At 37.0% G+C, this 21,123-nt stretch overlaps 1 protein-coding gene across 3 annotated transcripts in view; it reads left to right on the top strand.

Moving 5' to 3' along the window:
• The window catches only part of Homer1 (homer scaffold protein 1), a 98,442-nt gene that overhangs the window by 15,669 nt on the left and 61,650 nt on the right, over positions 1–21,123 (top strand). For all 3 annotated transcript variants that reach the window (XM_021180632.3, XM_021180630.3, XM_029485023.2), the window contains exon 2: positions 17,728–17,884. In XM_021180632.3, coding sequence (XP_021036291.2) covers positions 17,728–17,884 — 157 coding nt within the window. The remainder of the gene's footprint in view (positions 1–17,727; positions 17,885–21,123) is intronic.

The raw sequence follows: 21,123 nt of genomic DNA, 5'->3' as shown, positions 1-21,123 counted from the left end.
ATATTTATAGAAAAGAACAGGCTAGGCTTCTCTGGGAATCATCATTTTAGGAGCAAGCGGAGGAGCTGAGAGAGCTGTCAGTGAGAGAACATGTCATATAAATTAAGAAAATGAGCTTGAAGAAGGGAGTACCTGGGACCAGATTAGTAGAACGACCAGCTGAAGTAAGGAGTGCCTAGTGAGTTTCCTTCAAGAGTTCTTTAAAGACTGCCTTGAAAACTCTGTGCTGCCTTGGAAACCAAATTGCTACAGAGTGAGGGTGCAGGATGAAGGAGCAGATTAGGAACATGGACATCTATGTTAATGAAAAGTATCTTGGGGATAGGAAGATGGCTGCAACAAGAGCATTCACACAAAGGTCTGAGTTCAAATCCGCAGAACCATGTAAAAAGTCCAGAATGGTTATAGGCCTAGAACTTCCATACTCTACAGGTGAAGATAGGAGAGTCACTGCACTTGCTGGTGACCAGCTGGATCCAGGATCAGTGAGAGGTGCATCTCAAGGGAATAAAGCAGAGCATGAAAGAGCAGAGCACATACTGCTCACACCACACACATTCTCCCTTTCTCTCCCAGACAGACACAGACACACAGATACACACACACACATAGATACACACACACACACAGATACACACACACACACACACAGAGAGAGAGAGAGAGAGAGAGAGAGAGAAATATCTGTAAATCAGTGTAGTTTCAAAGTATTATACGGTTCAGAAAGTTGAGTTTTTTGTTTTAAAAAATATAGATATTCTTTGAGAATCAGCAACTGGAAATATTTTTAAAATAACAAGTGGAAAATTGTTGAAACATAGGACAGGATGGGATATGGAACATAGGTAAAATAGTTAACTGTTAGAAATGTCTTTCTCATAAACTGAGGGAAAGGGTGAAAAGAAGGCTATGACTGTATTAAGTTTGTACCTTAGAGGGCAGGAGACCTGTAGGGAGTTCTTTAGTCGATAGACTTCACTTTCTCAACTTGTTTTCTGGTTCCTCTAACATATATGAATGTGCCAGACACTGTTCTAAGTGTATGAATCAATCTATAAACAAGCCTTGCCTTTAAGAAGGTTATATTCTAATCACCAGAATCTAGTGAATGCTAAACCATCTGCTGAGTGTAGAGTACATACTCAGAGCCTTGGAAAGAGAGGGAATCCTGAGAGAGATTTCTAGTCATGGCCTCTGATAGCTTTAGGGCCTTTTAGGCCCAACTGAGGTAGTGACCATAGGTTTGGGTGATCTTTGACTGTTCTACTCAAGTAGGTAGAAGAATTTCCATGGTTTCTGTTTTATTGAAACATGAAAGGACTATGTCTGACTTTTACTGTTCTGTTCAGGTTTTTTTGGCTTGTGCTTTAAGACCTGGGTGGCCTGGAATTGACTATGTAGATGAAGCTGGTCTCAAACTCATAGAAATTTGTCTGCTTTTCTACTCCCAATTGCAGGGTTAAAGATATGGGCTACCACACTTGATCTCAGAATTATTTTAATGTTTTCCCTTTAGTTGCTTGTTTACTTCTTAGAGAACATTCTGTAATCTTAGAAGATCATTTTCATAGTAGTTTGTTGAAAATCATCACTCTCTTCTTTCCCTCCCTTCTTCTTTCCCTCTTTCTCCACTTCCCCATCCCTAGGTATTGTGGACCAGCAGGACACTCATTTAGAGATACTGCCCTTTTACTTTTGGCACAGAACTAACAAAGTTGGTTAGATTTTGTCAGAGATGAGGTAGGGAATAAATAGATAACAGCAAGAAATCTGTTGATAGCCTCACAAAAATTACTTTTTAAAACTTTGAGCAATGATGACATTGTAGCCTGGGAACCATAATAATGTGAAGTAGAAATTGCCACAGGTATTAAGAAAATTTTTTCAAATTTTAACAAATGATTACTTATAATCTGGGTGGACACAGAAGACACAGGGTAAACACAGTGCATATAGCCCTGTCCTCACAGAGTTTACAGTCTGGGAATGGAGGCAAGCACTACGGTTAATATTTGCAAGATAAATCTCCATTGTTTTTAAACTTACATTTAAAATGGTTTTGTGTCATATATTTGGGTATTAGTATACATCCACTTAACAATCTTTGCCTTTTTATATGATTGGAATGTTAGGATTTTTACAATCTTTAGTAGGGTTCTTGTTGTTTCACTCATCTGTTTTTCCTCTCTGCTTTGCTTTATTTTAGATTTTTAAAATGATTGATTTTACCTTGTTTGTTATTACTTATGGTTAGATAGCTTTTAATCAGGTTTATTTATTTATATTTATTTGTGTGTGTGTGTGTGTGTGTGTGTGTGTGTGTGTGTGTGTGTGTGTATGTTTAGGGGTTTGGAGACCAAAAGAGGATACTGTAGCCTCTGGAGCTAGAGCTACAGGGGAATATGGGCCACCCTACTTGAGTGCTGGAATCCACACTCTGGTTCTCTGGAAGAGCAGGAAGTGTTTTTAATTGTTGAACACTCTCTCCAGCCCATGCAACAAAATGATCAAAGCAACTTTTATAAAAGAGTTTATTGGGGTTCCAGTTTCAGGGAGTTAGTCCATGATGATCATGATGGCAAGCATGTACACTGACAGGCGTGGTGTTGGAGACGTAGATGAGACAACAACCACAAGGCAGAGAGATACAGAGACAAAGGGAAACATCAAAAGCCCTCCTCCAGTGTCACAACTTCTCTAACCAGGCCACGCCTTTGAATCCTTCTCAAACAGTTCACCAACTAGGAAACAAATATTGGAACTTACATGTTTATGGGATTCTCATTCAAACCACCATATTCTACTCCTAGGCCCCCATAATGCATTAATGAATTTCAAAAGTCCACACAATCTTTACCAGTCTTAACACTATTTAAAAGTCCAAAGTCTCAGCTAGACTCGGTGCATACCTTAATCACAGCAGAGGCAGGCAGATCTCTGAGTTTGAGGCCAGCCTAGTTTACAGAGTGAGTTCCTTGATAGCCAAGGCTGCACAGAGAAACTGCCTCAATAATAAATAAAAAGGACAAAGTCCTCTGAGACTCAAGACAATCTCCTAACACTAGCCTCCTGTAAAACCCAAAAGAAAAATATATACTTCCAACAAAAGCGTTGCTTTGCTGTTGGCTCCTTAGGAACAGACAATTCCTCAGGGCTTTTGTCTTCACAAGTTGCAGGATAAGCTGGGTGGGGTCTTGTCTGAGGGCACCACTCCAGTCATCCCATTTCACACCAGGCCTGTTGGTAAGCTTTTCATCTGAGACTTGGCTGCAATTTACATTCTTTGGTGTTCTCTTTCTCGTCAAACAACAGGAACAAAAAACTAACACCCTTTGTTTTTATTCCTGTACCTTCTAGTTGAGTAGTTATTTTTTGAAATTTATTTTACAGTATCTAATTTTTTAATCTTAATCACCCTGATCACTCTTCAGCTGTGTTCATGGAATCAGCTGTGAACACAAGATAAGCCCCTCAATACCCAGAGGGAAATTTTTGTGTAGCTTTTCCCTGTGTTTAGCTCTCTCCTCTAATTCTTGGTCCTGTCACATCTTGCATCTAGCTGCCTTGCCATTCCAACGTTTATTCTGTCCTAAACACAGTGCTCTGTTATATTTGTGTGCTGTGTCTACAGACCCTCTCCAGTGAGTGGGAACATTCCCTTTTCTCAGGAATCACTGTGCCATCGTGGGTATTGTCAGTGTCTGAAAACACTTCATGTGTTTTATTCAATATTGTAGATTTTAGGTGGGAGAATAGATTCCTTCAAGGTCTGGTAGATACGTGAAGAGTTTTTTGTTTTGTTTTGTTTAAGGCGTAATTGTGATATGGCATGAACAGCGAAGTTTATCTGGGGTCTGAAGGGGCTGCCCAGTGAGTACTCCTTTCATGAAGATGGTAGAAAAGCAATGAGAGAAAGTGTGAGGGACAGGTTTTAGATGAACAGTTGTCAGAAGCATTCATAAGGTAGCAAATAGAACTGATGATGTTTGTCTTTTGAACTCCTTTTCATCATTGTTTCAGGATAAGTGTTACAATTGTAGCTCTTGATTATTCAGTAGTTTCTGTTCGTACTGTACTGAACAGTTTGAAGAAATTACCTTGCCTGTTTATTTAGCTTGTCACTGTGCCTAACAATACCAGGAAATTGTAGATGTTAATAATAAGTGTGTATGGAGGAACGCATCAGATGCTTCCATGTTTCATACTAAAGATTATCTCTCACCTAGGAAAGTTCATTCGCATGGGGAAGGGTGACACTCAGTTACGAAAGGCTTCATTAGAGAAGTTTGGTTTACCTTCATAAGTGTCTCTGCTGGAATGTTGTTGATACAGTGCAGCAGTATAACTTTAGTTAGTGTGCATGTAAACACTTTTTTAAAAAGCTACTCAAGAATTTGATAAGATCTGTATATGTGTACTGACACTACCTTGTATTTTGAGGACAGTTCTTACTATGGTATTTAGTTGGATTAGTAGTGTGGTTTGGAAGAACCAAAAAACTTATTTTTCGTTATACCATTGATCATAGAACTTCAGTCTTTTTGCAATGGAGACTTTCATTTGAATCATTGAAAGAATGATTTTACTTTTATAATAGAGTAAAAAGATAAGTAAGTAAAAACAATAGTGCTAACCTATTGAAATTTTATATATATTATCTTTGAAACTCAGAATAGAATACTTAGTCCAAGTCACCTATGTGCTTCAGCCATTGTTTGGGTTTCATGACACATAGCATCTGACAAACATAACAGGAGGAATATGCACATTGTCATTAAATAAGCTTTACATTGCTTCCTACTTTTCCCACCACTAGTTTTCCTATTTTTGACTTTATTTCTTTTTTGCAAAAACACCCTCTCAGCACTTACTCAGTTACTCTCTCAGCACTCTCCCCTCCCCTATGGGCAAGGCATAGGTTTGGTGACAGCAGTAAACTCAGGTTTCTGTAATAATTCTTCCATCCAGTGATTCATTATAGGGCTCTAGACCAGACTGTATATGGATCTTAGTGATATAATATACTCAGCTAATTGCATACCCTCGTCATCCATTGGTACCTCATCTAACTGGAAGGTGATAATAACTATTCACAGAGGTTAAAAAGTCTAATGCAAGCAGTGTTTGCAACCAAACTCCAGACATTGGTGACGGAACTTACCACATCTTGTAAATGTAGGCTTTTGTCTTCAGGCTTCAGAGTAGCATATTTAAATGTCTTAGTTTGCAGTATCTGATCCGTGACTTCTCTCTGGCACAAATGAAGTTCCTGAACAGTTTCTTGTAAGGATCTTGATTTATATGATAAAGAGTGTTAAGATCTCACTTAATTCCAACTGCAAAAGGTTAAAAACTATCAGGATTTTCCTGTAACTATTAACCTTTTGATTCAATATCTGATATTAAGCCATTCATTTTTTATTATATTAGGTCTTTGACCTTTATTACACAGAATTCATTTCTACAGAAAATTTTTATTTTATTTTTTAAGCCAATACTACAAAACAAGAGAGTTGAAAGAGTGTTGAGTTTGGGTATATATAGTTCAAGGTCATCTTCAGTAACCCTGAAACATGGCAGGTTACTAGTGGTTACATGCATGGTAGAAGTTTACAGGTGCAGTCTTAAACAAGTCCCCAGAGAGAGCTGCCATGCTGTCATGAATTCAATGGCTGTCACATCCAAAACCCATTTTATAGCAGCTCTTTCCAACCAGTAGGCTCTTCACATTATTTCCACTCCTCGTCTGCAATGTCCCCTGAGTCTTGGAGGGGTCAGCACTCAACAGTCACTCCTTCTTAGCACTTTGACCAGTTACTCTTTCTTTAATAACTATGCTGTTCCCTTCCCCTCCCTGGAAAAAGAAGCTGCGGGCTATAGTACTTACCATTCAGGCAAGATGTCCCCACTGATGCAACAGTAGCATGACTATTGTATGTGTGTATTTTGGTGGGGGGGGGCAGAGGGGAAGGTGTGTACCAACTATTTTTTTTTTTTGAGGATTAAGGGCTGGCACTGCACACCTGGTCAGAAACCCATGGCTAGGAGACCAGAGGCCTTAAGATGAAACCTACTCCTGCTGTTCCACAAACCGCTGTGTTATCAAGCTGTCCTTTAAATATTCATGTTTATACTCATAAATTAGTGCTGCTCTTAGCTTGGTTCAGAGAAGCTTCTTTTTGCATTAAAGACTTTTCTTTTCCAGCAGCCTTCATAGCACCTTTCTAAGCTTGATTTCTGTCTCCTGAAGCTGAAGGGTATGCTATCTTCAGCCATAGGCTCATACCATTCAGTTCTGGTTGGCAGTCAAGAGCAAGGTCGTACAAAACAGTAGCTTGTATTGTTTTGAGAGTCTCTGGGTTCTTGGCCAACTACTTATAGGGAGGTATTCCATACTTGGCACTGTAATTTTTGTTAAGTAATATATGGTTTCTGGTAGCAGCATTATCCTTCTGTGCAGGATACTTAACCCCAGAATCTTAATTTTTTTTTTCTACCAGTAGCTTAAAATATTAGGTTTCCATGTGGCTTTTGAAAATATATTTTTAGTTAGGTTAACCACCCCTCCACACATGCACGTTTCACTCCCTTCTTTCCCCAAGCTCATCCCGAATCAAACCTTTCTAACTTAGTATACCCCAGTTTGCTTTCATATTACTGTTCTACTATTTTACTGTTCAGTGCCACACACATACACAAGCCATATCCCTCTTTTGGAACTTTCTTTTTTCTTTTATTAAGTATAGGGTCTTTATGGAACTTCAGGCTGGCCTTGAATATATAGGAGGTTGCCTCAGCCTTTTGAGTGCTGGGTTTATAGGCCTGTGCTTCTATGCCTGCCTGAGAACTAAAAATATTAGTTTAGTAAATGCATCTTACCTATTTCTATTTTATAGGAGTAAAGAACTTAGGTTCTTGAAAGTTTTGATAGCTTACATGCCATTAAATTAATACTTTTTTTATAAATTTGCATCTGACAATCCAACTATGGATTAAAAACATTTGAAAAAAAGGAGTCTATATTGAACATGCTTGGGCTTTCTTCTTGTCATTTCCTAAATAAATTAGAATGATAATTATGTAACATTTCTATTATGCTGCATTTACATTTTGTATTGTAAGCAACCTAGAGATAAAATGAATGTGAGGGTTATGTTGGGGGTCAGGTGCAAATATAATACCACTATTATATACAGGACCTGTGAGGGTCCTGGTGTCAGTCTCCAGTGGATACAAAGAGACGATTTTAATAGCAGAAAAGAGTGAATTCACTTAGGATACTGGAAAATGAATGGTGTTGTTTTAAAAGAAGTGTTCCAGTGTGGTTATAAATCATGTCAGCTTTCCATTCTTCACCATAGTCTACATCCTTATGGTGAAAAGCTCTTTAAAATTGCCACAATGTATAATTGCTGTAATTTGCTGTGAGGCTTGTTCACGGTACCTTTGTTGTTTAATTATTCCTTCCTCATTTAATAATTTACTTTTCTCAAGGATTCCAAAAGAAGGTTGGATTGAGACTTAAGAGTTCTTTTTTGAATAATTTTTATTAGCTATTTTCTTTATTTACGTTTCAAATGTTATCCCCTTGTCTAGTTTCCCCACCAAAAATCCATATCCCCTCCCACTCCCTTGAATAATTTTTTGACAAGGTAAAATTTAACCACAGATACTACCACTTTATTTAGTCTCTAGAGTATGACGTTTATGGGTCTTAAAATAACTTTTTTAAATGGTTGGATGAGATAACTGTATTCGGGTTTGGATAATATTTATTTAAATGTTATTAGTCTGCCAGATGGAAAGGCTTTAGTAAAATTAATACTTCTGCATATAAATTGGTTAAGTAAGAATCTGCATTTAGTTAAATCTTCATCTTTGCTGTGTTAGCTTGAGAACTAGTTTGGAAATCCTGTGGTTTCAGATGACTGGCTTGCTTTCCTCTTAAGTATTGGTTCTCTTACTAGTTGTGGGATCTCTTAGGTTGAGCTTGCAGTTTTATAGTTAAAGCCACATAAGCAGTTGTAGAATTCTTATTATGTAGGGTAATGCTAGGTTTGTTACACACCAAGAATATAATTCTGAGCTGACCTGATGGGAAAGGTTTGCATCAATGAAGATTTGTACTGGTTTCCTTTGGAAAGAAGGAATTATTTTATAGGTAGGAGTGTCTCCAAGTCTTTATTTTTTGATAAATCTAATATTCCTAGAGCTACAAGTATTTTTTAACTGGGACTAATTTTAAAATTAAGACATTTCCACATCCTTCAAGTCTCTTGACTCAGATTTACTTACGTGTGTATGTATATGATCACCAAGACTGTGTTCCATGTGTGTGTGTATGTGTGTGTGTGTGGTTTCTTTAAAAAAAGATTTATTTATTTATTTAATGTATCTGAGTACACTGTAGCTGTACAGATGGTTGTGAGCCTTCATGTGGTTGTTGGGAGTTGAATTTTTAGGACCTCTGCTTGCTCTGGTCAACTCTGCTCACTCAGTCCCTGCTTGCTCCAGCCCAAAGATTTACTTATTACACTACATAAGTACACTGTAGCTGACTTCAGACGCACCAGAAGAGGGTGTCGGATCTCACCATGGGGTTGCTGGGATTTGAACTCAGGACCTTCAGAAAAGCAGTCAGTGCTCTTACACACTGAGCCATCTTGCCAGCGTGTGTGTGTGTGTGTGTGTGTGTGTGTGTGTGTGTGTTTGTTTTATAAAAAGATTAATTTATTTTATGTATATGAGTTCATCATTGTTCTCTTCAGACACACCAGAAGAGGGCATCAGATCCTATTACACATGGCTGTAAGCCACCAGGTGGTTGCTGGGAATTGAACTCAGGACCTCTGGAAGAGCAGTTAAATACAGATGAATAAATTGGGTTGAAATTGTTTGCTGAGGCTTTTTTTTTCTCATATAAAAAATGGAGATGAGTCAAATCATTTGTAATTTCACCATTGAGAAGTCTTAAGCATTTTGGTGTGTAATTTTTTTATTCACTTACTAAGTTTTTTCCACATGCCTTATATATTGCTATTTTGCTGGAGATACAGTAATTAAAACAAGCAAAGCCCTTTTCTTTGAAAAAGACAAAGTTACAATTTTTTTAATATAGATACTAGGTACATCTTCACTGAGAAGGTATCTTAGCAAAGACCAGGAGGAGACACAAGAAGATGCTGGGAGGGCCTGAGGGAAAGGGACACTAAATAAAGTTCTTAGGTGGGTGGTGGTATGTTTTTTGAAGGAAAGGGTTGGTGAGTCTGAAACATCAAGAGGCTCATCGTTATTTGAAGCAAAAGACTTGAAGCAAATGAAGTTAAAGGGTGTGGTAGTTTGAATGAGAATGCCTCCCAACCTTATGGGCTTTATTTGAGTGCTTTATTACCAATTGAAATTATTTGGGAAGGATTAGGAGGCGTGGTCTTGTTGGAGAAGATGTGTCACTTAGGGGTGGGCTTTGAGGTTTCAAAAGCTGGTTCCAGGTCCAGTCTTGGTTCTCTCTACCTGCTGCTTATGAATCAGATGTAAGTAGCTAAGGCTACTACTGCTCCAAGGTCATGTCTGCCTGTTTGGCTACTAGCATGCTTCCATCAGGGTGGTTATGGACTCACCCTCTGAAACTAAGCCAGCCTCAATTAAATGCTTCCTTTTATAAGTTGCCTTGGTCATGAAGTCTCTTCACAGCAATAGAACAGTGACTAAGACCTCCTAGCAACATGTGAGAATTACCTTGGAAACTTAAAAACTATTTACTGGTTCTGTGCTACTGTGCAGCCACAGTTAGCAAAAAGTCACTAGGCTACATTAAGGGAGGAGATGCTGAATCCAATGAAGAGTTTGGGGGAATTTTTTTTTTTTCTGTCTTTGGTTTTCTTATTTTAAAAAGAGAATATATTAGGGAATTTCCCAGACAAAGCATAGTATCTTCTGTCTTCTTTCACTAGCCATCTATATGTTACCATATTTGCCTACTTTGTTTTGTTCCCTTCCCTGCACATTCACCTTTTCACTAGAATATTTTAATGTTGCTTTTAAAAAAAAAAAAAACAAAACAAAACAAGGATCATTATGGTTTCTGATTTGAGATAAATAAAACAAGGCCTGAAAAAAAAATATGCACTTTTTGTTGTTGCTGTTGTTTCGGCCATGCAGACACATAACATATCCAATCACTTGTGAACAACTTTCATTTATGATTATATTGAATATTTTATGTCATATAGTTAGTACTAGATATGAGCTATCCCTATGGATATGAAGTCATTGTCTAGTACAGCATATTAGTACAGCTAGACATATGATGTGTGTTATTTTAATTTACTTTTGAAGTTCAAAACAAACCCAATGTCAGCTTATTTTGAGACAGCACATTATCCTTAAATATGTGATAATTAGTGTAGAAAGAAAAAAAAAACTCACTAGTTTTGAAATCTATTATGTATTTCCATTTTATGTATATTTCTACTCTGCTGTTAAGTTTTCATTGGAAGTACTTCATCTGAATATATATTTCATGATTTTTTTTGTTGAAAAATTTTCCATACCAAAGTTATTCCTTATTATTTTTTCTAGTAACTGGATTATCAGATTTTAAATTTATTCACCTCAGTAGTGCTATTATTCTTCAAGTGCTCAGGAGTTGTGTAGTTGATGTCTACCGTGTTATAGTAATTGTCATATAAACATCAAAATAACTTGCCTGCATATGAATAACTAATCAAAGCATGTGCTGTTGGTAAAACTAGAGAAATGGTGAAGGATTTTATTATTTGAGCAATTAAAACATTTTTATTTGTGTCTATATGCATAATACAATACCAATGATCGATTTTTCAAATATTAATATTTTGCCACAACACCTTTGTATCTTTATTGTTAATTCTGATTTGTTTTAGAGTATTTATTTGTTTAGATATTTCAGGGATTGCATATTCACTTGTTTAGTTTATTGCCTATATAAAGAATGGTGTAATATATATATAGTTGAGAATTATCTTTTTGTTGTTGTTGTTTTTGTTTTTTTTTGTTTTTTTGAGACAGGGTTTCTCTGTGTAGTCCTGGGTGTCCTGGAACTCACTTTGTAGACCAGGCTGGCTTCGAACTCAGAAATCCGCCTGCCTCTGCCTTACGGGTGCTGGCATTAAAGGCGTGTGCCACCACGCCCGGAGAATTATCTTTTTTTAAAGGTGCTTTTAGACCTTAAATGACTTTTTAATGTTTAAGTCATTTTTTATGTTTAAAGACCTGAATGTCTACTGAGAAATCTTCCCCAGATTTTTCTAGTACATACTGTATTCCTCTAGATTTAGCTTTATTTAGACTAACTTATCAGGATGGAAAAGAACATTTTAAAGTTTAATAGAGCTGTTAATATCAATTTTATACATAATTCTAAATGTTATAACTCCAGATTCATTTTAAACTCATAGTGTTTTAATTGTGTTTCTAAGCAGGGAAGATTTTAAGTGAGTGGAGAAGCAGAAGTATATATCTTCCCCTTGTATAGCAAGGCCATGTTGTAATTTTGTATTTGCAGGTTTTATAATGCACCACCTGCTGTGTGTTTGGTTCATCACTAGATGGAGTTCTTACAGTATAACTATGTGTTGAGAAGACATTTGTAGAAACGTATTCCTTAAATAGACTTTTTTTTTTTTTTTTTTTTTTTTGGTTTTTTGAGACAGGGTTTCTCTGTGTAGCCCTGGCTGTCCTGGAACTCACTTTGTAGACCAGGCTGGCCTCAAACTCAAAAATCCACCTGCCTCTGCCTCCCAAGTGCTGGAATTAAAGGTGTGCGCCACCACACCTGGCTAAAGTAGACTTTTTAAAAATATATATAGAAAAATTAAACATATAACTTAGTAATAAGAGTTCTTATGTGGCACTTTTTTATTGGTTTGTACAAGAATCACTGAATGTTTTAGTCACAATTTTTGTTAGGTGCTTTTGGAAAGGGATGGAAAAGGAATTGAGACTTAATACTATAGAATAGCGGTTTATAACGTGAACTTGGACAAGATCAGTCTTTTTAGAAAGTCAGCTTTGTGCTGCTTGTTTGAGGCCTGCTGTACTGCCTCGGTGGTACACAGCAGACAGCCAGGGATGTGTGTGTGTGTGTGCATCAGGTCTGCACTCCAGCTTGCCCTGTGCTTGCTCTCAACTTTAATCTCACCAAGTGTCATTCTTCTTCTCTTGCCACTTCAGATAAAGTCCAACCCAGAGTTTTGTTTCGTTTTCTTGTTACTTTACTCTAATCAAGGGTGGTATTTTTGTCAGGAGTTGGATGTACTTTCTGTACTTCTGTTAAGCAGTCATATTTATTTTCTGTGAATAATAGAAACACCTTTGTGCTAGCTACTCCTAAGTCCATCAGATTCTAAGGTACTAAAAATCATCATTCAATGGCTCTTTGGTACTGTGTGAAAATGTTCCCTAAATCATGCTTTCCCAAGTTACATAAATGTAACTTTTCAGCAACGACATTCTAAAAGTTACTGTAATACTTCTGCAAGGGTAAAAAATTTCAGGAGTAGTTAGAAGAATTATAAGCAAAAGTAATCTGTCCTCTGTCCCATGCCCTCCTTCCATCTGCATTGCCAGAGGCAGCTGCTTTATTAAAGTCCAGTACTTACTTCTCTCCGTCGTTGTCCTCACATAGCTTTAAATGCTGTTGTGTCCTAGTTAACAGTTTTGGATGTTAAATCTCTGCTAGCTCATCATCTAAGTAGACTGTGGCGGTATTCCACATTCTTCCTTCACCTTCAGTTGTGTCTTCCTTACGATGGTAGGATGGCTTCTTCAGGTGTAGTTTTTATGAGCAAATAGTATTGAAGACAACATTCTTTGTCATGTGTTATGTCTTGGTAAATGTCCCTGGAAACTCTGACAAAGGTTTGCTTCAGAGAACCATTTATAGACCAAGAACGTCCTGGCAAGAACAAAATTGTAGAGGAAGGTGGCATATCTGAGGTTACCTAAGGAGGAGCTAGGAAGGATAATGAGTGGATAGTCAACCAACATGTCTTAACATTCAAATTCTCAATGAAAAGTATTACCAACTGTAGTCGCAATAACCAGGCCATGGTCTTTTGAAAATAAAGCAGAAAGGGAGCTATTCCAAGTCAAGTTCTTCTCTATATCTTTGCTAAAGTGCCCATTACTACTTAGATATCTGAAAAAGGTAGACTAGGAAAACATCACTTCTCTTCAGTTGGCTTGTATTTATAGGGTCTGTACTTTTGTACTTCCTTGGAACAAAGCTTTAAATAGTTACAATATTTTTATTAGTCATCTTAAACAGCATTGGCATTGGTACTTTGTAAAGTCAAGGCTATTCAAATGGTAAATGTGAACCTTTTCCCTAAATCTAAAATGTTAGTATCCCCTGGAAAGTGTCATTTGTTTTGTTTAGTTTTAAGTTCTTTCTTATTGCACGGATGTTTATGAGCTAGATATAATTCTTTGTCACCTCTAGTTAATTTGAATAAGACTCATCTTTATAACAAGGTTTATAAAGGTTTCTCTCTCTCTCTGTCTCTGTCCCTCTCTCTGTCTCTGTCTCTGTCTCTGTCTCTGTCTCTCTCTCTCTCTCTCTGTGTGTGTGTATGTGTGTGTGTGTGTCTGGTTTTGCTTTTCTGAATTTGCTTAAAATATTTCTTAGTGAATGTGTTTGCTGTTTAATTTGAGATTGATGTTAAGTTCCTTAGAATGGTTACTTTGACAGTACTTAACACGTATCTACTAAATAAATAATACTCTAGTCATTATTAAACAAACCCTCAATTTTATATTGTCTCTATATATACATATTTCCCAGTGACCATTACTACATAAGTATAATTAGTAACATTGATACTAATGTTGAATATATCAAGATCAAGTTTCAATAAGGTAATAATACCTCAGAATTTGTGGTTTAATTTTTATAGTATGAATAGAAATATAACAGCTGCATGAAGAAGAAACTGGAGATAAAATAATTGTCTATATACTATTTAGTTATATGAATTTCTTTATTGTAGAACTTGTTAGGATCTTTGCTATTCAAACATACATTTTCATACTTTAGAATTGGAAGTGAAATAAGCATATCTGAAAGTGGAATTCCTGCTTTTCAGATAGTTCCATAGGACATATTTGAAAACACTATTTGATTCAGTTAGTATTTTTGTGAATTACTGTGAAGCAAGTAAAATGATGAACTTTTACTAATAATTGCTGTCTAGTTGATTAGAAAAAGTAGTGTCTATCACTTGGATGCTTGACAGCTTGGAATGCACTTGAAGTCTTTCTAAAGTTGAGACATAATAATTTGGTTATACCCTTTCTACTATTTTTTTCCACAGCTTTTCTCTAAAGAAACTTATTAACATGCAGTGTTTTAAACTGCATGGTTACAATCTGATTTCCCCATACTCTGCCTTCCACATGGTCTCCTCATCTGAGTTCTAAACAGATGTTGAGCCTCTGGCCGGACAGGTCTACACACCATCTCTTAGTCGTCTGAATTTGATCAAGCGTGTGCTCTTCTTTCATTCCAATCTCAAATCCTGTTTTTTGTTTGCTACGCTGGCTAACAGCACTGTTGGAATCTGGGAAACTGGGATTCCTCCTTCATCAGGACTCACAAAACACCGTTGACATTTTGGGGTAGATAAATCTTTGTTATCCTATTCGATATAGGTGTTTAATAACATCCTGTCTGTTACATAGCAACAGCACACTCTCCCCTCCCCCTACTCCCACAGTTTTAAGACCTGAACCTAGAGTGTTAGGTGTTTTGTGCCTGGTAGGCCAGCGTAATGCTGCTAACTTTATCTTTTTAAACTGTACAATTACTTCCTGTCTGATTTCAGTTGCTTCCAATGGAGACCTTCAAGAAGGCTTTTCTGTTTCTTCATTCCTATATTTACTCACTAAAATTCTTACTTTATTTAAATTTAAAAAATATGTGAATGCTTGTTTTGCCCGCATGTATGCATTTGCACCATGTGCTTGTATGTGCCCTAGAGGACCAGAGGAGGGTGTCAGATCCCCTGAACCTTGAATTACAGGTGGTTAGGATCTGCTATGTGAGTGCTGGGAAATGAACTCTATCTTCTGGAAGAACAGCCAGTGTTCTTAACTACTAAGTAATCTTTCTGGCCCTTGTACTAAAGGTCTTGCTGAATACACAGTGTACTGTGCCCCCTTCCTTCCCACTGTGCCCTGATTTTGTTTTAAACTTCCCCCATGCATTTGTTTCTCCATAAGAGGCCTCATTTTATTAGTGTGTTTTATTTTTAAAGAGTCTGTCTGCCATCACCAAGTCAGAGTGTTCAAGGGCAGAGACCCTGAGCTACATTCCTAGCCTCTATCCCAGTTGTGGGCATGTAGTAGATGATTTTGATTCTTTTGCTCTTACACTGTATCAGATGTTGTAATGGTCATTCGTTCTAGGAATTCTCTTCTTTGTATTAGTGACCATCGTGTGCTAATGTGGAGAGAGGCAATATGGTGCCTCATCCATGAGCCTTGCTCTGAAGAGCCGTTTTACCACAAACCCCATCTGCTGTCACTGTTCTATTTGCTGTTTTGCTTTTATTTTCTTTTCCTATACTCTGTTTCCCTGAAACTTTAAAACATGCTTTAAGTTATTTAGAATAAAATTTGATTTATTTGGATTTAAACATTAAATATTCCTGGTTAAAAGCTGAGCCAGGAATGGTGACTCACCTACTGTAATCGCAGGCCTCAGAAAGCTAGGGCAGGAGGATCTTGAGTTCAAAACTAGCCTGGGCTACAATAGCAAGACCTCTCCCCTGGCTCGTCTCTCTCTCAAAAAATGACAAGTTAAAATTTTTAGGATCTTGAGCTGCTTCAAAAAAGAAAGGTATGCAACAAAGTGAAAAGGATGAGGTTTGTTTGAACTAAGGAGAAACAGATAGCAAATATAACCTGATAAGTGTCGTTTCCCAAACTTGTTTACTCAGAACTTGGAAGTTTGGACTATAGTGTTCCTGTTATTTGCAGGTTGTCTTGTGCCCTACCTTTCCACCTTATAATATTATTTTGAGCTTTGATTAGGTTTTGTTTTTCTATTTGTAACTTTGCTGTACATTTTTAGATCCTACGTGATTTAAGAAAGTGCCGTCTGTGGTTTTGAGTTGGTCCTCCATAGACTTTTCAGGAAAGGATAGTATATTGAATGGGACCTTTCACTTAGTACAGAATGGTGTATGGGGTGTGTAAAATGTTACAGCAGGGTCAAATAGAAGGACTTCTTTATTTTATAGTCTAGTCTACGGTATATCCTACTGGTCATAACAACCAGGATCTATAAAGGTTCTAGGGATACTTAATTAGCAAATGGTGAACTTTTGCTCCTAGGGAATATTGTCATGTTTCTATAAGCCTCTCATCACATTTTTATAAACCAGTCAGTTTATAACATTGTTTCACATACAGTTCTCACACTTCTTTCTTTCTTCCTTCCTTCCTTCCTTCCTTCCTTCCTTTCTTCTTTCTTTCTTTCTTTCTTTCTTTCTTTCTTTCTTTCTTTCTTTCTTTCCCTCTCTCTCTTTCTTTTCTTTTCTCTTTCTTTCTTTCTTTCTTTCTTCCTTTCTTTCTATCAATCTGTCTAATTTATTTATAGACATGGTCTTTCATGTTTGCAGCTCAGTTTGGACTTGAGCTTAAAGATTCCATGTCTCTGCTTCCTAAATGCTGGGAGCACAACACCCAGTTGATGTGTGCTTTTGTTTATTATTATTGCTGCTTTAACATTGAACATGTGACCAATTATAGTATGAATCATGCCTGAGTCAAGCTTATCTAACACACTTTTCTTCATAAGGCACATTAACTTTCCATCTATGAGTATATAGCACTTAGAAACACTTCAACATTTTGCTGAGGGGCCATTTTAAGCAGTGAAAGCATCAACAATGGCACAGAAATGCAAAAAAAAAAAAAAGCTAAACGACAGCTGCTTGTATAGCTGCTTGTATAGTCTGAGTGCTGAAACAAGATGGCAGTATTGTCTTGTTCATCTTCTGGTGGAAAGTATAGGCTAGGTGAGTCACGTTTCCCACAGTTCTGTGTATACAGCAAAAACTTAAAAAAAAAAAAAGCCACAAGTACTTTCTTCACTATTAAGTTTGGTTCTTTACTGCTTTGATAAAACAATAACCAAAAGCAACTTGGGGGAGGAAGTGGTTTATTGAGCTTAGTGCTTACGGTTCCTTATTGAGGAAAGCCTGGGCAGGACCTGAAGCAGAACTTACAGATGAACATTGCTTGCTGGCTTGCCTAGCTTACTTTCTGACACAACCCAGAACCACCTGTTCAAAGGTGACATGGCCAACATTGGGCTGGACACCCCCTGCCCCATGAATCATTAATCAAAAAATATTCCTCAGAGACTGCATCCAAACGCCAATTCGATGCATGCAATTCCTGAGTTGAGGTTTCCTCTTCAGGTGACTCTAGTGGTGTCAAGTTGACAGAAGCCTGCAGAGTTACTGATGACGTTAGTGGGTAACTGAATTCATGTGTACAGAATCTCTGAGTAGCAAAAATTGGGTATAATTGTTTAACAAAGTTTATATTGGACTACTTACACTTCATACTGGAAAGAAAGATTATTTTATTTGCAGATATATGTAAGTTTCTCGTTAATGCAGTCACTTGTACAGCTTTTATGTTCACTTGTCTAATGAAGTAAAACTGTTCTTCCCTCAGGGAGCAACCTATCTTCAGCACTCGAGCTCATGTCTTCCAGATTGACCCGAACACAAAGAAGAACTGGGTACCCACCAGCAAGCATGCAGTTACTGTATCTTATTTTTATGACAGCACAAGAAATGTGTATAGGATAATCAGTTTAGATGGCTCAAAGGTAAGCTACATTTACTTCAGATAATCTTACTCTCTTGCTTTTACAGCATAGAACTTCAGTTTCATTCATATTTCTATTGTCATTAAAATATTTCTTCTAGACTTTTTGAAGCTTAACTTTAGAAAACAAAAAGTGATTATTCTTAGAGTAATAGTTATTTGTAGAAACTAACTCCCTTATTATATTGAGTTTATGAAGCAACATAGTCTTCAGCTTTATGATGGGTTAGTTTATTTAATGAACATCCCTGGTATCTCTGTTTTTGATGTTAAATGATAAGAAAATTTCTGTCAGTCACTGTTCCATTATTAGAACAATACCATCAGAAAGGCATTTATTTAGCTTTACAGTTTGAAGGCTAACAATCCAAAGGATATATAGCCCTAGCTCCCTGATCTTCTCTTGGTTGCAGCACTGTATGACTTGATAATAATAACCAACATATGGGTTAGCAAGTAATGACATTCAGAGCCGGTGGAGCTGAGTGGGGTCAGGCCTGCTGTCTTTATGACAGTCCATGCAGTAGAATTGAAGGAGTTCTTAAGAGTTATTCTCCTAGAGCATATTTCCACTGTCCTGATTACCTACCTCTAGGTCCTGCACGTACTTGAATGTTCTAGAATACCTTCAAATCACAGAATCGGGGGGCAGGGAGCTGAGGAACTGGGTTTGGATCCCAACACCCACACAGAATCTCTAGGTCCGGGATCTGACACCCCTTTCTGATCTCTGCAGGCACCAGGCACACACGTGGCAAAATACTCATAAGCATTAAGTAAATAAACCCAAAACAGCAACAACGAAGATCCTTTAGGAAAACACAGTTAAAGGATAACTAACTTGGAGCTGTGAGGCCTTTCTCTGTCAGTTCAGTGCAGAAGTTAGGAACAAAGTAGAATTTCACCGCCTCATTGGACTTTGTGCTGCTTCCAGTTTGCTAGCCATGCAGCCTGGCACAAGCTATTTAACTTCTGTGCGTCTGTTTTTCACATGTACAAACGATTGTTATCCAGATAATTAGTCTGTCTTTTCACTGTTATGTGAATGACTCAAAAGACTTAAGATGATGATAGTTAATTTCTGTGAAGTGTTATTTAATGAAGAATAACTGCTCATAAACGTTTGGCTTAGTGAAATACAATGGATATTAACTATTACCTCAGGCTTTGGACTGCTAATTTATTTTCCCTCCTTCAACTTTCAGTTTCTGTAATTTACCGCATCCAAAGTACAAATATAATGTGCTCTTACTAGATAGGGTTTAAAAGATGGAAATACAGGTCAGCTGAAGCAGTCGTGTTTAGGAGGAGAATTTGCATTGAATTAAATGCATTTCAGTGTTTTCAAGTCTTTTTTGCTGTCTCACGTCCATCCCTTTGTTTTTAAATTGTGTTAGAAAGCCCAGTGAACCCTAAGAAGAAACTGTTCAGTTATTCTTTTGTGCATGTGCGTGTGGATGCATGCACACGTCCACTTGAATTATACACATGAACACGTGAAGCTGTTCATTTTGTCTTTTTTTTTTCTTTTTTTTTGTGACAGGTTCTCACTATTTAGCTCCATCTGGCACTAAAAATTTTCTTTTAAAAAAGTTCTTAGTTATGTCCTAATCAAAAAATCTAAGAAATGAAAATTTCAAGCATAAGGTTCTTTAACATTTTTTTTCAGTGATTCGGTGGTTAATAATGCAGAAACGAGGGAAGGTTCAGAGTTTAGATTAGAATAGATCTCTTTAACGAGTCACGAAAAAGTTATTTTGAAGTGGTTGAAAAGAGCACCAATGTCCACCAGCACATTGGTTAGTCCTTCTTGTTGCTTATAAAATGTATTATCACCACGCCTTCTAGAGTTAGTGGGGTCTGATGCCAACATTCCCTTTTCACCTTGTTTAACACTTGGGGCCCTCCCCAAATGTTTCTTGGAGAACACCGAAGGGCCACTTACGTCCTTTTAGGGACTCCACAAGTATTAGCATGCTCTGACTTCCTCTGTTAGCTATTACTTTACTTCGTCCCAACCAGGTCTGTGACCACATTGCCTCTCTTACTGTTGTGTCTCAGGTTTCCAGAATTGAGCTTGGTAGCCAGTAGGTCCTCAGAGAACATCAGAGAAGTCTTGATCCTTTGTTGTTTGTTGATAATCTTTTTTTTAGTCTGTTGAAAACACTTTAAGATTATTTTTATATACATATATGTATGTGTATCTCTCTCTCTCTCTCTCTCTCTATATATATATATATATATATATATATATATATATATATATATATGCACACACATAAACACACATATATACATACACACATACATACATATATACATACACACACACACACATATATATATATATATATACATACACACATACATATACACACACACATACACACACACACACACACACATAATGTTTGCCTGCATGTATGCATGTGTACCATGAGCATGCTTGGTACCTGAAAAGGACAAAGGAAAGCATTAGATCCCCTGTAACTGGAGTTAGATGGTTCTAAGCTACCATGTGAGTGCTAGGAATTACATCCAGGTCCTCTGCAAGAGCAACAGATGCTTTAAACCACTGACCACTTCTCCAGTGCCTAGTCTTATTTGATGACGATTCCACAAGTCAAAATCTTTGTTAGCTATGCTTTACATATTCAAAATGGTATGCTGGTAGAAGCTGTTTTGAACCAAATGGTGAGGAAGGTTTATAAATATATAAGTTTTGTACAAAGATAAAAGTTTTTTTATATAGCTATAGATAACACATCCATTTCCTGTGAGAAAGAAATGAGCCAGTTTCTGTTGTGCCATCGTCTTCTCTTTAGTAGGGCATATGTCCTTGTTGAAAATTCATCAATACCTGATAGTTCATACATATTTTATATTTGTGGTGTTTTTCACTTGATAAACATTTTCATAAAATGCTGAATTTTCATTCCACACTTACCAGTGTGCTAGATCACAAGTTCTGAATTTGATAACATGTATGTTTTTGTTATTGGTGGAAAGAAATTTCTTAATTTTAGGGAGCATTAGTCCACTCAACTAAAAATAATCCTTTTTCCAGCACTGGCAGAGAACATAGCTAATAATATGTTATAATACCTGAAATATGTTATGATCTCCAGACTTAATCTTTAATCATTAACATGAAATGCTACTTTTTCTAAGAAACAATGTGAAATAGAAGTGAAATTGCTAACAACCTGTTATTTTATGAGAAAGGAAATGAAAATATTT

The sequence above is a fragment of the Mus caroli genome, unplaced genomic scaffold (assembly GCF_978045245.1).
Source record: "Mus caroli unplaced genomic scaffold, Mus_caroli_1 scaffold_15, whole genome shotgun sequence".
NCBI classification, from domain to species: domain Eukaryota; kingdom Metazoa; phylum Chordata; class Mammalia; order Rodentia; family Muridae; genus Mus; species Mus caroli.
Note: the sequence above shows the minus strand (reverse complement) of the source record. Positions and strands in the feature narration are given on the sequence as shown.